The 16318-nt window shown below is 39.7% G+C and overlaps 1 protein-coding gene across 4 annotated transcripts in view; it reads left to right on the top strand.

Moving 5' to 3' along the window:
- The window catches only part of PTPRR (protein tyrosine phosphatase, receptor type, R), a 309826-nt gene that overhangs the window by 184212 nt on the left and 109296 nt on the right, over positions 1-16318 (top strand). For all 4 annotated transcript variants that reach the window (XM_011976642.1, XM_011976644.1, XM_011976645.1 and 1 more), the window contains one exon: positions 2325-2593. In XM_011976642.1, coding sequence (XP_011832032.1) covers positions 2325-2593 — 269 coding nt within the window. The remainder of the gene's footprint in view (positions 1-2324; positions 2594-16318) is intronic.

The raw sequence follows: 16318 nt of genomic DNA, 5'->3' as shown, positions 1-16318 counted from the left end.
GCATATGCTGTATTCCAGATCTCAGTCTGTGCAGAGAAAAATCTCTGACACACTTTTCCAGATGCTTTTGGAAAGAGGTTTCAAAGAAGGACATGAGAATTTGGAGGAAACAATAGAGTTGAATGATCACATACCTGGAAGTCAGAAAACCCAGATTCGAGGTTTTCTTTCCAACCCTCCATAAATCATCCAACAGCTCAGGACTTAAATGTGAAATGAGGAGATTACACCACAAAATTTTTGTGATCCCTTACACCAGGGTTTTACCAACAACACTACTGACATTTCGGAGTTACTATTTCTGTTGGCGGGGGTGTGTGGGGAGCTTTTCCAATGCATTGTAAAGGTAGTTAGCCTCTGCCTACCAGATGCCAGTAGCACCCTTTCCCTTCTCCTTCCCCCACACCCTGAAAATATGACAACCAAAAATATCTCTAGAGCTGCCAAACGTTTCCTGAGGGCAAAATCCCTGCCAGTTGAGAATCACTGCCTTACAGCTTAATTTCATGACAACTACCCTATTGCCAAGTAGCAATGTCTTCAATTTTTTTCCATATTTTTTCAGACAGTCCAATCTCTTGAGTATTTTTAAACACTATCTTATATACATCATACATTCTGCAGGTTCTACTTTTCCCTAATTAAAGATGTAGAAATCAGTTTGTACACATACTACATGGAGACAGGTTGCAAAGTTGACCTGTAACTAGACATGAAGTAAACAGATGACTGATTGGAAAATATGTTACAAAGGTTTCTCCTCAAAAACATAAGCTCATGAATGGTAAGGAAGGACTTTGGACTAGACTTGGTTTTACACTAATATAAAAGCTACCTGTCAAGAACAATTGAGAAGGTCAAGATTTCCTTGGCTTTCCCATTTTCATTGTTCATTCATATTTCTCCAAAATCCAAGTATAAACAGGCAAGTAAATGTTCTGATATGCATATTATATTTAGATGTGAAGAGCTTAAAATATGTAATATATGCCTTATCTTCTAAATGTATTTTTGTAAAGGTACTGATATATTTTTTCTACATTTGGGAAAATAACTTTCTTGCAACTTAAACAATATTTTAAATTCTGTTGCCTCATCATTTAGTAATTAAATATTTAGCTGAACACAGTAAGCCTAAAATATATGTATCATCTGATTGATACTGTTCTAGTGCAGGTTTTGCTTTTACACCATGAGGGTCACGGAAACTGAAGAGAAGCAGTAAGTTAAAAACCTTAGACACTATGCACATGATAAAGGCATTTATCTTCAGTCTTTTCCGTCCTATAGCTTAAAGAAAACACATTACATTTGCTTGAAAGTAATTATAATAAAAGTAAGAAGACATTTTACTTAATATCAGACATCTTTTCTTTCTCATTCATGTGATTAACATTTATCATGTGAATATTCCAAACCTACCCTTTTTTCAAATTTTAAGCTTTAACTTTTCCCTACCAGAGTCAATGAATACCACCAGTATAAATGTTTCCAGATTACAAGGAGGTGAACTGACATAAAAAACAATAAAATGTCTGTCTTTTCCTAGGAGTTCAATGTTTAATATGCATTTCTAGTTCTATCTCATAGATGCATAGTCTTTTCCCTTAAGGAGAGCTCCAGGTTACAGTGAGCTATGATCACAGCACTGCACTTTTGCCTGGGCAACAGAGCCAGATCCTGTATCAAAATTAAGTTAAATTAAATTAAATTAAATTAAATATTAAAACTTAGGAGGGCAAAGTGGTAAGAGTAAAAATTCTGGTTGTCCAAATTATTCTTTCATAGATACCCTAAATTTAATTTGTCAAGTATTTACCAGATACTCAAGTTGATATATGGCTAATGCAGAGATTTACCAACATAAGAAATAGTGGTTTATAGCATAACTATCATCTTATTAATATTTGCAAGACTACTTTTTTCTACTAAGCCATGTTGGATGCATATCTCCATTTCTATAAATGTTGTAGACCTGTGTTTTATGGTTATTCCTTCTATAAGCCTACCATTTCCTCATGTGACCAAACCTCTGGCATTTTTAATAAAATTAGTTAAATTTACTTTTGAATGTATCTTTATGGAACAGATTCATGTGCATAATTAGTTGATACGTATGTGCAGCATAACTAGAAATACCAAGTATACTGTCTTGAGGAAAATCTCAGTACCATGAAACTGAGAAATCATCTTTTACAGGGCTTTGTTTACTTTATCGTTAAGCCTTTATTTTGGTTTGTATGCCAGGGTGGGATGGAGAAGATCATACTCTGTTGTTTAGTGTGAGAAAATGTGACAGGAGTTTTTTATATCTCCTTCTACAGATTCTTTACAGATTAAAAGAGAGGTTTCAGCTTTCCTTAAGACAAGATAAAGAGAAAAACCAGGAGATCCACCTATCACCCATCACATTACAGCCAGCACTGTCTGAGGCAAAGACTGTCCACAGCATGGTCCAACCTGAGCAGGCCCCAAAGGTACTGAATGTTGTCGTGGACCCTCAAGGCCGAGGTGCTCCTGAGATCAAAGCTACCACCGCTACCTCCGTCTGCCCTTCTCCTTTCAAAATGAAGCCCATAGGACTTCAGGAGAGGTAAGAGCTTGTTCTGTATCCCCTATGTGTGGCTTTTTATAAAAAGAGTATTCATCAACTAAAAAAGAAAGAACTAGTAATGATTGACATAATTGGGTAGAATTGTTCACCACTAAATGGGCAGTCAGACGAAGTAGTGTTTCTTGTCTCCCAAAGGAATCCAACTGCGTTAGATAAAATCTGTTAGGTATGTCTGATTCTGTTAAGCTTGTCTAGATCCATGATGGTGTAGATCCAAGCAAAGTTCATCTTCAAGTTCACTGACCTCACAAGATGCTATCTTGTTTAATCGTCATGAAACTCTGGTAGGTAGAGAGACTGAGAACAAGCTCAGTGTTTCCTGCAAAAGCCCACATTGTCTGGAGTCAGGCAGGAGTCGATGCCATGGATTAATTTTTTTAAAGTTTTAGCTCTTCATTTTTTAACCACAGCAAGCATTCAATATCAAGATCCATAACACTGGACGGACACAGTGGCTGATGCCTATAATCCGAGTACTTTGGGAGGCTGAGGTGAGTGGATCACTTGAGACCTGGAGTTCAAGACCAGCCTGGTCAATATGGCAAAACCCCATCTCTACTAAAAATGCAAAAGTTAGCCAGGTGAGGTGGCGCATGCCTGTAATCCCAGCTACTTGGGAGGCTGGGATGTGAGAATTGCTTGAACCTGGGAGGCAGAGGTTGCAGTGAGCCAAGATGGCATCACTGCACTCCAGCCTTGGCAACAGAGTGAAACTCTATCTGAAGAAAAAAAAAATCCATGCCATTATTTTTGTTGCCTTACCTTTTTTGTGATGTATTATACATGTGATTCACTTTATACTGATCCATTTTCATTAAAAGCAAATCCAATGTAAGAAAACTTGGATTTGCAAAATACATTAACGAGAGACTAATTTTTAACCTCTCAAAAAGATCAAGTAAAGCTTTCCCATGTGTTTCTTAAAAGAAACTTTAGTTTTATATTTAAAATATGACTTGTAGTGTATTCAACTTTGAACACCAGGGTAGTGGGAGAGTAAGTTCTCAAGGTAATATCCCAGGTTCATTCTCCTCTTATTTTACTATGTCTCCATTTTCTAACCCTGTATATTTTGTTGCCTGAGGTTTTTAAATCACATATATAAATTTTGAATATATTTCCCATGGTACATCACAATGCCCTATGCAAATAGTTGTGGTTTACACACACAAACACACCCTTCAAAAAATATAGCTTGGGATTTTAAGAACTGCAGAAAACAAAATTGATCCTTCATAACTATTTGAAAGTATTACCAAGGAACAATGAATGACATAAAAATAAAGGAATTTGTTTATCTCTAAAGGTCCTTAAACACTGAACACTTCGACTCCACACCAGGAAGAAAACAGAGATTGATCAAGTCATTCTTTCCACCTCCTCCCCTAAAATACTTGTGGTTTCTTGATAGGCAATGTGGGTCTCCAAGTGACATTCACTTATGTAGATATCACCAAATTACTCTTAATGATTCACTGTGGAAAGGTTGACAAGATGGAACTTTCTGCCTGAAGCTAACTGGGAGTGAGGAGAACTGAATTCCAGACCCAGCCCTGCCATTCCTAGGTTTGGTGGCCTCACCTGAGTCATTCACTCATTTGGACCTCATTTTCTTCAAAAAGATGTAGAGGTTTAACTTATTTTTTTAGCTTCTTTCTGGTTCTTTTGCTTTTGTTATCCACATTATTTTTGTGCATTTGTGTTTGCTTCAAAGAGTAACTGAGTATCAGTGATGAATGAAGGGCCGGTGGCAAGAAAGCTCTGCAGGCAATAAGAGGCCATGTTATCTATAGTGGAATGAAGGGTCATAATAAAACTGATTAAAAGTCAGACAAATTTTTATTATCATCATGCACTACCAATTCTAAGCAAGGTCAGTATAAAATTGACTAGGGAAGTAGCCATGCCCAGCATCCTGCCCTCTGTAGACCACTGCTGGACATGTTGGTCTACAATTTAAAGGAGTATAAGGTTAAATACTCACTTATTCGTTTCATTAAAGTGAATCTTTGAGAGGGAGAATACAAGGACAGAATCGTACCCATCTCTTTGGTTCAAATGGGGGATTCTAGCAGAGCAAGTATGTAATCAGTGTTAAATAGATTCTCTGTCCCCTTATCTACAACTTCACTGCATCCCACACTTCACCTCCTACTTTCTTCCACCTCAGAGCAGGAGAAGACTATTCTCTCCACAAGGGCTCCAGGTCATTCCCCTCAACCCTTGTAACTTCATCAGTTTTCCTCCTCTACCTTCAACTGTACCCTCTTTGCTAATGCTGTTCCCTCAGCATAGAAATAGGTTCCTTTTTGTATTAAAGAAACTCCCTTAATCCAATTCCTCCTCTGGTTCTTGTTTTTCCTTCCTTTCTCAAATACGTGTCTTAAAAGAACAGCGTGTACTTGCTGCCTCATTGTTCTTCTCCCACCTTTCATTCTCACTGCTTCTTTCACATGCTCGATTATCAAATTAGGTATCGATGGTCTCACTACCAAATTCAAAGCACATGTTTCATTTCCCATCTAGCACTAATAACTACCTCCTTTTTAAACTTCTCTCCTCCTTTGGCCTCAAATACATCATTTTTCTGTTTCTTGAGTTGCTACCTTTGGTCTCCTCCAGATTCCCTTCTCTTGTTAACTTTTAACTTCAGAGTTTCATTCTGTGTCCTCTTCTCTCCTCCCTCGGTCATCCAACCACGGCCAGTTCTTCTCTTACTACCTTTTAGTGATTCCTGAAAAAGAACCTTTAGCTCAATCTACCTTTCTGTTGAAATCCAGACCCATATTTCAGCGCTGAACTGTGCGTCGCTACTCTGACTTTTCTTAAACACTACCAACTTATAACATTCAGAAATGGAACTCAAGACCTTCTTCATCAAATCATTTCTCTTCTTTTTAAATAGTGACTCTCTGAAACCTGTAATATCCTCAGCTCCTTTGTGTTGTTTCTTCCCCCTCCCCATACAGCCGAACATTATGAAGACCTGGCACCTTCTCCCAACTGTTCCCCCTGTCCAACCCCAATCCCACTGAGAACTCAGGATCTCCTAATTCTAGCCAGTCTCCTCCTGGTCCCCACCTCAAATTCTGTTTTTCTTTTTTTTCCCAGTCCACTCTCTAGACCTCTCAAACAGTGGTTTTCTAAATTATATTTGAGTGTTTTTCTCTTTATAAAATTCCTCAGTGTTTCCACATTGCCTTCTGGAAGAAACTGATAACTTCTACATATAAAATATGAGGCTTTTTCTGATCTGGCCTGTGGGAGCCTATGTCCACCCATATTTCCTACTAAACACTCCCTTAGGCTCATCCTGCTATTTGGACATTTTTCCAGGTACCATGCCATTCTCTTTTAAGCCTAAGAGTTAATATTTGTCTAGAACCTGTCCTTTTCCCTATTCCTCCTTGCCCTTGAAAAGTACCATCAATATAGTGGGCATTAATCTGGGTCTACAAATCAAGAAGACAAGAAATGCAATTTTATTTTTCTGTAACTCAACCTAAGCTTTTTTTCTAGATGCCGTTTCACCTAAATGGTAGAAACTCAATCTCAGTCCTTTTCTGATTCACCCAACCTTCTTCTGGTTTCCTAGAGTTTCCTCTACATTTTAAGGAGACTTTCTCAACATGAAGAGTAAGCCCCCATCTGCCTTGATGTCATCTGTGCACATTGTCATCTGCTAAAATATCCATTATCTCCTTGGTTCTCATAAGTATTCCCAGGACAGTTGCCACCATGTTGTTTCCTGTGGCCATTCATACAGTCCCTTCATTTCCAGCCATTGTTTTCTCCTTTCCTCTCTCTCTTCCTCTTTTTCAGTTGTATCCAAACCACTCTTAGAGGCCCAAGAATCATCTCACTATTCTACCCCAAATGGAGGCATAGGAAAACCTGGGCATATCTAAGACATGATCCCCCAGAAACACTTTCCATCCATTTCTCATGGCTCTACCAAGGATCACGGTCCTCCTACTGAGGGTCCCCCATTTCCCAGGGCTCAGCGGTGAAGGATCCAGGGTCTCACCTGCACCCACAAAGCAGCCCCTCTAACACTTCCCCTGGGCCCATGGGCATTTTCTTAGGCTTTGGGAATAGAAAAGCCTACTCTGGCTTATTTCATATCCTACCTTATCTGACATCCACACCCTGAGACACCACCTTCCACCAAAGGCCTGGCCTTTAGAACACAAAGCCCATGACAGGACTCAAATTTCCCTGCTTTCTGCTCTCAGATTTCTTCAAAGGCAATAAAACACCAAAAGACCCTGACAGCCTGAATACAGTGAAGGTCCAAAGGTGAAAGTGGGAGTAGGAATACAGGGAGGGGAATTTAAGCATCACTTCCTCTTGGAAGCCAATTTGAGGCTCCCTCTACCTCCTTCTTCTGCTTCCTCCAGCCCAGTACTGATTCAGCTACGTCTCTTCAGTTCCCCGCTGCTTTAGTTCCATAACCCCGTGTGCATACTGTATTTATAGCACTTCTTTGTTGTCTTTAAGTTCTGGTTTACTAATATGTTGTAGCTAATAGACTCTAAGCTTCTTGAGGACACATATATGATTTAATTGTCTCCTTATCTCTTACACATAGAACATAATTTCTGGAGACCAGGAGCTCCTGGAAATAAATGCCTAAATGAATGAATTAACCAATTAATGACTGTTTTTATGACTAACCTCAGGTGAACTCCCAGTAGCTATTGGGAAACACTTTACCTATTCCACCAACCCTTCCTGTTCTATTCTCACTCCCATTTTTCTACCACAATTCCCTGCCAAGATGACATAATGAAGAGTTTTAAGAGTGACCAAATTTGAAGAATGTACAGTGTTCCACGCAATCAGAAAACTCTTCTGGCAGTTTTAAGCCTTAAAATTTAATTTATGTATATGTGTTCTAATGGTGCCTTTAAAATAGTCTCATGTTTAATAGCTCTCCATCTTTCGATCCTGGAGTGAGGTAATAATCTTCTACTTATTGCATAAAAGTATGGCTTTATTAAAATCACCATGAGACCATAAAGGCTGCATTATGAGTCACTTGTCCCAATCTTTTGGATCGTGTCATATAAATTTCTCATCCCTGATTGGGGAAATCTATCACTTTGATGTTATTAATCATAAAATATAATTTTAAAGTTAAAAGATAAGTAAAATAAGATATAGAGACTAAATGGATTGCTTAACTGAGTGTAAAGAATACACTCTGAAATTATGAAGGTTAAAGAATCTTATAAAATGAGAACATATTAGCCAGGTGTGGTGGTGCACGCCTGTAGTCCCAGCTACTCAGGACCCTGTCTCAAAAAAATAAATAAATAAATAAAAGAGAAACATAGCAATTCTCTCTTCTTTTCTCCCTTTTTCCAACTAATCACCAAATCATGTTGATTCTTGCTCCTCCAACTTTCTCATTATTGATTATCTCTTTCTGTAATCATTACCTTGGGCCCAGCTCTCATTACTTCATGATGAAATTGTTGTGTCATATAATTATACAAATGATATTAAGATTAATATATGTAATATATTTCATATATATTATTTTATTTCATCTTATCTGCCTGCATCTAATTCTCTTTCCCCCTCCAACAGTCTTCAGGTTTATCTTGCTATAACAATCTTTCATTATCATACTTTGCTGTGCAAAAATCCCCATTTGGCTCCATTTGCTTACAGAATAAGGCATAGACCGTCTTGTTGGGCCTCAGAGGTCCTACACCATCTGGCCCTGATCATTTACTCCGAATCTATTTGCTACTACATCCCAAAATAAACCTTCTATTCCATTCTGTTTCCATCCCCATCCCCCTCTGTGTGCTGTGTTCCTGTCCACATTTGCATTTCTGTTTGCCCGGTCCTTCCTATTCCCTCGGCCTACTGATCTCCAGTCTCCAAAGCCCAACACAAAACTTACCCCCTACCACTGGCCATGTAACCTATTCGTGCCCACAGTGATTTATAACACCTATGAATTCTCATATATATCACTCCTCTGGCAGTGATTTTAGTTGAACAGTCATTCAGAAAGGGACTAGAACTGGTTTTTAAGCAGTTTGTCTTATGTTTTAAGCAGATGGCAAGAATTTTAAGAACAGGTACTGTGGCTCAAGATACTGTGTCTCCTGTGGTTCCTGTAAATCCTGGTACATAGTAAACACTCAAAAATATTATGGAGTTAATTAATGTTGCTTCACATCTGAAGAGCTCATCTGTTTCTAAAGAATCTTCCATAAGAACCAATAGCTTAATGATAAACTGTAGACCTGAGTCTCAACTAATACTACCTCTGACACTTATTAAATAAGTGGCTCAACAGATTAAGTCCTCCATAGTATAGTTTTCCCAATCTATAAAATAATATCTGATCTACCTTACTTCAACAGATACTACAAAATTAACAATCCATATAAAATGGCATAGTGTCTTTGAGAAGGAAAAGGAAATCTAATATTCTTTTTGTTTTTGTTCTCTGATTCCATTTTACAAACTTACACTAGGTCAGTTATACCTTTGAACTCCGGAGTTGAAGTTTATTGTCTACTGAACTGCTACAGTTGAGCCTGTCATATAACATTATATTTTTAACTGTCAATTGACATAATTTTGTTCATCCTATTTGTAAACATACAGTTACATGTAACTTATAAATACATACTTATAAACTGGCCACTAATTGTTATCTAATAAATAACAGTATCAAATTAATCAATTCTGGTCTAACAAATGCATTCATTTCCCATGGTGAGTCCAGGTACAAATTCAAATGCTTGCTCTGTAACTACTACATACATAAATTGAAACCTGTTTATTCACCTGTATTGAGGAGCATAGCGTGTGCCTTGCACAGCTCTTGGGACAGGTAAGCTACACGACAAATGTCACGTGGCTGGCACAGCGTGAGGCCACAGTTAGTTCATGTTCCCGCTCCTCTTTCGTCCCATCCTTGCCCTCCCAAAATGCTCCACTGATCACTCTCAGGGAAACTGTATACATGCTGAGTTCCAAATGCCCATTAAATGAGCAATCACATTCAAACTCTAGAAAGTACATTTTCTTCAGTGGGAAACCAGAGAACTTACGAATCTGAAAGGTTCTGCACATTTTCCCTTTGGGCTACTGTATGACTAATGGCCAATTTTATGGAAAGGAAATCAACAGGCAAATTGGATAGGTTCACATTATTTCCTCATTTTTCTCACTTGATTTTCTATTATGAGTAAACACTGTGCAAGGACAGGTAGAGAACTGTCCAGGAATGAAGGGTGGCACATTGTAATGTGGCACTCTCCATCCTGGTTTCATTTCTCAGTGATCAGTTGGTGGGCCCTCAAGACTATGATATTAATGAGTGTTCTTTTCTATCATAACGGAGGCCTCAGCAGGCCCCCAAGGGTTGCTGATATCCAACAAACAAACATTCTCTAACTTTTCTTAAGCTATACCATAATAGGGTATACATGTTATGATTTACAATAAATACCGTGCAAATGATATAACACCCAGAATTGTGAGTCTAAAGGTTTCCTTAGGAGTTGCTGAGCTTGGGAGATTTTTATCAGAACTAGAAATTTGTCTGCAATGGTGGAAGCAATGAAAAGACAGTCCATGCCAAGAAAACGTTGACCATTCTACATTCAAACTCAAAGACTTTATGTACTACAATTTCCTCCTGGCAAGGCAGAATGTCCTGATGTCCGTGCCTTGCTTTCCCTAGTGGAGGTACATTTTGATGCTTAAAACTTTTAACTTGGAAAATCTTTAATCATTCCTCCACTGATCTCTTTTTGGGACATATGAGTAAAGAGAAGGGAATAGAATTAATTAATATGACTGCATATCAGAGCATAAAGTGTAAAAAATACCCTGGAAATTAAAATCTGTATTCATGGCTATAGATGGTGGCTCACGCCTGTCATCCCAGCATTTTGGGAAGTTAAGGCAGGAGCGTCACTTGAAGCCAGAAGTTTGAGACCAACCTGGGCAACACAGTGAGATCCCGTCTCTACAGAATTTTTTTTAACAAATTAGCCAGGCATGGTGGTGTTTTCCTGTACTTCCAACTACTCAGGAGGCTGAGGCAGGAGAATCTCCTGAACCTGGGAGCTCAAGGTTGCAGTGAGCTATGATTGCACCACTGTACTCCAGCCTGGGCAACAGAGCAAGACTTTGTCTCGAAAAATATATATATATATAGATAGATAGATAGATAGATAGATAGATAGATAGATAGATAGATAATTTATTCATTAAATAGACCCATCTTTGAAAATGGATCCAACTCTCTCATTTTCTGTCAAATAAAACTGGGGCCCCGAATCTTTCTCTTAGGTCTTCGGTGAGGTTCTCTAAAAGCACAGCTGGAGACAAGGGCTCTTGTACAAATGATGTATTGAGAAGATGCTCTCAGGGGAAGCCTATTAGGAAAGCAGGGCAAGCAGAACAAAGAGGACAAGCAAAGAGGTGGTGGCAGCAGCCATCTACCCTCAGCCTGATTGCACAGGGATCTCTGAGCACGGGTGGCCCCTCATGGACAGTTGTCTCACCTTGAGGCAAGGGGACTGAGCCTCTGCACCCTCATGCCAGCCAACCACTGACTCTAGGCCACCCAGAGGTGGTGGAGGCCTAACCTCCTAGGCACCTCTGGACTCAGCAACACCCATCAGCTGAGGGGGCTGCTCCAGCTAAGTGGCAGCTGGGCACCACTAACAGGCTACCCTCCCAGCAGTGGGGGAGGAGAGGATGCGGCACCAGCCAGAGAAAGGCGACCTGAGAGAAAGGTGACCTGGGTGGGGCACCAACAGCATTACTGTACTTGCCAAAGGTCGCAGCAGAGCTAAGTTTATACTCCAGGTTCCTTTGATCTTCCCAGGTCATTATACACGTACCACGTGGCCTCCTTCAAATAAACACCATTCATTCTATTGGAACCTATGTCCCAGCCCCATTTAACACAGTCTATCAACCATGACTCAGTTGCTCAGCCTGACAACATGAGGGCTTATAAACATAACACATAGCAAACATGTAGAAGCAAATTCCAGTTTAACTCCAAATAACATCAATAAAAATAACAACTGAATATGCCCTGTTGACCCTTTACATGCATTATCTCATTTCACCATCCCAAGGGACGTTTTATGCCCTCCTTAGAGTGGAAACTCATGCTCAGAGAGTGTAAGTTATGGCCCTAATAACTTAATAGTAAGTCACTAGGAGTGTGAGGGTGACAGATAGAATGCGAACCCAAGCAGTATTGCTCCAGAGGCTGTACTCCTAATTAATAATAAATTGTCATGCTTTGGGGGTTGGGAGAAGGTGTACACACCTCTAATCTATGGGAAATAAAATTTAAAGTAAACTACAAATCAATATATTTAGCAACTAGGTATATTATGGAGTGTCACACTGTTTTTCCTCTTAGCAAATTTTATGCTCAGATTTCAGAATATTTTTCAGATTTTAAATCAAGCAAAGTGCAGTTTCATGAGGTGGATTCAAAGCACTCATGACAGATAACCATTTCACTGCCACTCTAGAAGTGCATTGTCTGTCTCAGTTTTTTCCTTAATCTGGTTGTTGCCATTCTGGAGGCCTGGTGGTAATCTGACATAAAGGACCAAGAGGAAGGTGAACACAAATAGAGCAAAGAAGCCAAAGTGAGGGGACTATAAGGCAATAATTCAGAAAACTCAAGTCAGAAAAGGATGGAGGGGTCTCCATATTGTTCAGACATCCTGGACAATAACTCGTCCACTTCACTATGTGTGTGATTGTCAGTGGAGGTGACAGGAACAGCAGAGAAGCACATGGTCATGCCTGCTGCCAAGCTGCTGCCCGTGCTGCTGTAATAGAAGGATGCAGAGTCACAGCTGATGGGTTGGACGCTAACCTGCCACCTGCCAACCACTGTGCTCGTGTATGATCTCAGACAACCTTCACAACATCCTGGAGGCAGGCACTATTTCTATGCCCATCTTGCAGTTATGCTGACAGAGAGACTTAGAGAGATAAGTAATATGCTCAATGTCACAAAGAAATAAAAATCTAGTGGAAGATACAATCTTGACAGCCTGTTTACAAAATCTGCACATAACTACCATATTCTACCTTTTTCTAGATGATACAGGTGACAAAACTTTAACCTTCTGATACAGTTTGGCTATGTCCCCACCCAAATCTCATCTTGAACTGTAGCTCCCATAATCCCCACATGTCATGAAAGGGACCCGGTGGGAGGTAACTGAATCATGCAGGCAGGTTTTTCCCATGCTGTTCTCATGATAGTGAATAAGTCTCACAAGATCTGATGGTTTTATAAAGGGCAGGTCCCTTGTACACAATTTCTTGCCTGCCACCATGTAAGACATGCCTTTGCTCCTCCTTCACCCATGATTATGAGGCCTCCCCAGTCATGTGGAACTGTGAGTCCATTAAACTTCTTTTTCTTTATAAGTTACTTAATCTCGGGTATGTCTTTATTAGCAGTGTGAGAATGGACTAATACACCTAATATTTTTATAAAATATTTTCATATTCTTGTAAAATACTTATATGGGGATGTCCAGAGCTGGGGGAGGTACTGGAAACATGCACAAGCCCTTCATGAACAGTGAGCATCAAGCTGTTCTCTTTATTTGTCAGATTTTATGTAGGTAGGTTGGGATTCTGGAGGGTTGGGAACAAAATTTTCATAGGGTTTTTTATTCTAAAAAATAAAAGACCCCACAGGAATGAAGAAAAAGGAAGCAAAAGTTTTGAAACCTGCCTGAAAATTAGTGGTACGCCATGAGACAAAAATGTAATCGTGTTAAGTGAAAGAAATGACAGTGGATACAACCCAGGGAGAGTAAAATAGGAGCCAACATATATTATTAAAGAATTAAAAGTAGAGGAGCTTTGCCTTAAAAAGTAAAAATTGGCCATTACTCATTGGAAAGCACAGGCCTGGCATAATTTCTCTCCAAGCAGACCCTGAAATATTTAAGCCATTGTGGCTGAATGAGTCCAAAGAGTGTAGACCTGGCAGTGGCTCTAAGAGGAATCACGGTAATTGCTCCTTTCCTCTGCTTGCCTTCCCTTTCTCCAGTTGTGATCCCTGACAGAGCAGCAGGAATAAGTACCACTGAGTCCTCTAACTGCTATATCTGCCCCCAGACCACCCCTCACACAGGCTGCTTCACCCTGAGGTTCAAGCAGAAAGGACTTCTCAGCCCTTCCACTCTGACCCCCATCAATCCTTCAACATCCATTAGCTTGCAACCCCGTCCAGGACACTGCTTCGAGCTTTACAGGGTACTCTCCATTTGCACTCATACCATGGGAGAAAAAATCTAACTACCCTGGGAACTCTTTTGTCAATTCCGTAGGGTATACGTTTCTATAACGTTTTTTCATCTTGACCGTAAAGAAGAGGTGGCTGTAGTACAATTTTTTGAGATTAGTATTCTCTGACTCCTTTACATGTGATTAAATTAGAGTTTCACTTTGGAGGGTACTAAATGCAGTTGCTTTTTAAAATGAGATTTTTAAAAATTTTTGCTAGGGGACCATGTTCCAGATCTTGATGTACAGGTTGACAGAATTAGGTGAAATGGCCTGTTTTGAAGAAGCGTTTTAATCAGGGCAGGCACAGATAATTCCCAGCGTAAGCTTTGCTTCCTATTTTAAGAACAACCAGTTCTGAATCTTAGACACTGTGTCAAGAGGTTTTGCCTTGCAGCCAGAGACTTTGCCTTAGGAGTTGTTTGAAATGTATCATAAAGCTATAGATAGTTCAGGGTCCCACTATGTGCATTTTATGAACTGCCCAAACATTGTTTTCCTGGGAAGTGAGCCGCCACTCTTCTCTCATCAGATTTGCGCTGATATTAGCATATGACCTCCAGAGCAGAACAGTGAACAATCACAGGTTACTCATGGCAGGCAACTTGAACAAAATTTATTTTTCAGCTGATGTGGGTTTTTTCTGTAACATAAAAAATACACTTGGATTTATTTATATAAATATAAAACTATCTTCTTCTGTAAATCTTAAAAGCCAATCTAAAGTGTTACCCATTTAGCAATGCAGCATGATTATCTGGGTATAATCTAAACATGGATAGAGCACTGTTCTCAGACACATTCTGATAGATGAAGCTCACGATTGGAGGACGTGGAATTAGTTCCCTCTAGTGGAGAACTTCATGTTGACATAGTTGTTAGCTTGTCTCATCTACGGGAAAGAAAGGTGAAATCTTTTTCTTTCTTTTCTTTCTTTCTTTCTTTCTTTTTTTTTTTTTTTTTTTTTTGCCATAATAACTTTTCCTTTTTTTCCTTTTTTTTTTATGACAGCATCCTCTCTGGCGGGTAAGGCATAATCTTTTTTTGGTAGATACCTTAGAAAAAAGGTCTCAGTGTAACTTAAGAATTGACAAATTCTTGTGAACACTTTTAAATATGATACACTTTCTAACAATGCTTGGCATCCAATCATTTTCATTTCTCATTATTTTAAGTAATTTTAACAACAGTGTGTCAAATGAAATTATTGTTGCCTAGTAATGTCTTATAGTGTATAAATTTGTTTATTTAAGGAAACCTTTTTTCCAAATCATGGATGCAAACAGAGGCCTCAAGGATTCTCCCCTTTTCCAGGCCCTCCCCATCCCACCTGCCTTACTTTTCATTTCCTGCCTTTTCCCTCTTGGCTTTGATTTTCCTCACGGTGGTGTCTGTAGCACAATGCCTACCACCTGGTGCATGTTCCATAAACATTTGTTGAATCTCAATTTGAAAAAAGGAGCAAGTTCTTAGACAATCAAGTTAATTTTATTGGAAGAAATATGTTTTAAAAAAATAAAAATAGATTATGCACCGGGCATAGTGGCTCATGCCTGTAATCCTAGCACTTTGGGAGGCCAAGGTGGTCAGATCACAAAGTCAGGAGTTTGAGAACAGCCTGGCCAACATGGTGAAACCCCATGTCTACTAAAAATACAAAAATTAGCCAGGCATGATGACGTGCGCCTGTAATCCCAGCTGCTTGGGAGGCTGAGGCAGGATAATTGTTTGAACCCAGAATGTGGAGGCTGCAGTGAGCCGAGATCGTGCCACTGCACTCCAGCCTGGGCAACAGAGCAAGACTCTGCCTCGGAGGGGGAAGAAAATGGATGCTCACCACCGTCTCACCCTTGCCCCACAGAAGCCAATGATGCTGGCAGGTTGTCTGGCCTCATTAGACACCTAGAGGGGGCCCCTTGGAGCTGTGCTCCCTGCATGTCCTTGGCAATGTCATGCTGCACCTGGGGATCTGAGGGGAGCTCCTAAAACCCTCATGGTCCCTGCTGTGAATATGGTCTCCTGAATCATTTGTTTTACTCTTGTTATGTTGGTTCCTGAGTTAGCATGTTGTTACCAAATCCCTATTCAGAGGAATATTATTTCCCTGATAGAATCCTTAGTCTACTTAAGGTTTCTAAGAAAAAAAGTTGGAATTTTAAACCCGCTTTAATCAAAAATAAGAGTAAAAATGATGAAGTACTAAAGGATCTGTGAGAACGAATACAATCAAAATATGGCAGAGGCCCACTTTGCCTGAAGGAACATACCTCAGACGTGGATCCTTTATCTTGTCAGTCTCCAGTGGATGGTCAGGACTACTCAAACACCTGTCCATTTTTCCAGGCAGCTCTTTTTTTCATTGCCCAAGGCAGCTTCTCC

Source organism: Mandrillus leucophaeus, unplaced genomic scaffold (genome assembly GCF_000951045.1).
Source record: "Mandrillus leucophaeus isolate KB7577 unplaced genomic scaffold, Mleu.le_1.0 Scaffold169, whole genome shotgun sequence".
NCBI lineage: Eukaryota > Metazoa > Chordata > Mammalia > Primates > Cercopithecidae > Mandrillus > Mandrillus leucophaeus.
This window is presented reverse-complemented; position numbering and strand designations above follow the sequence as displayed.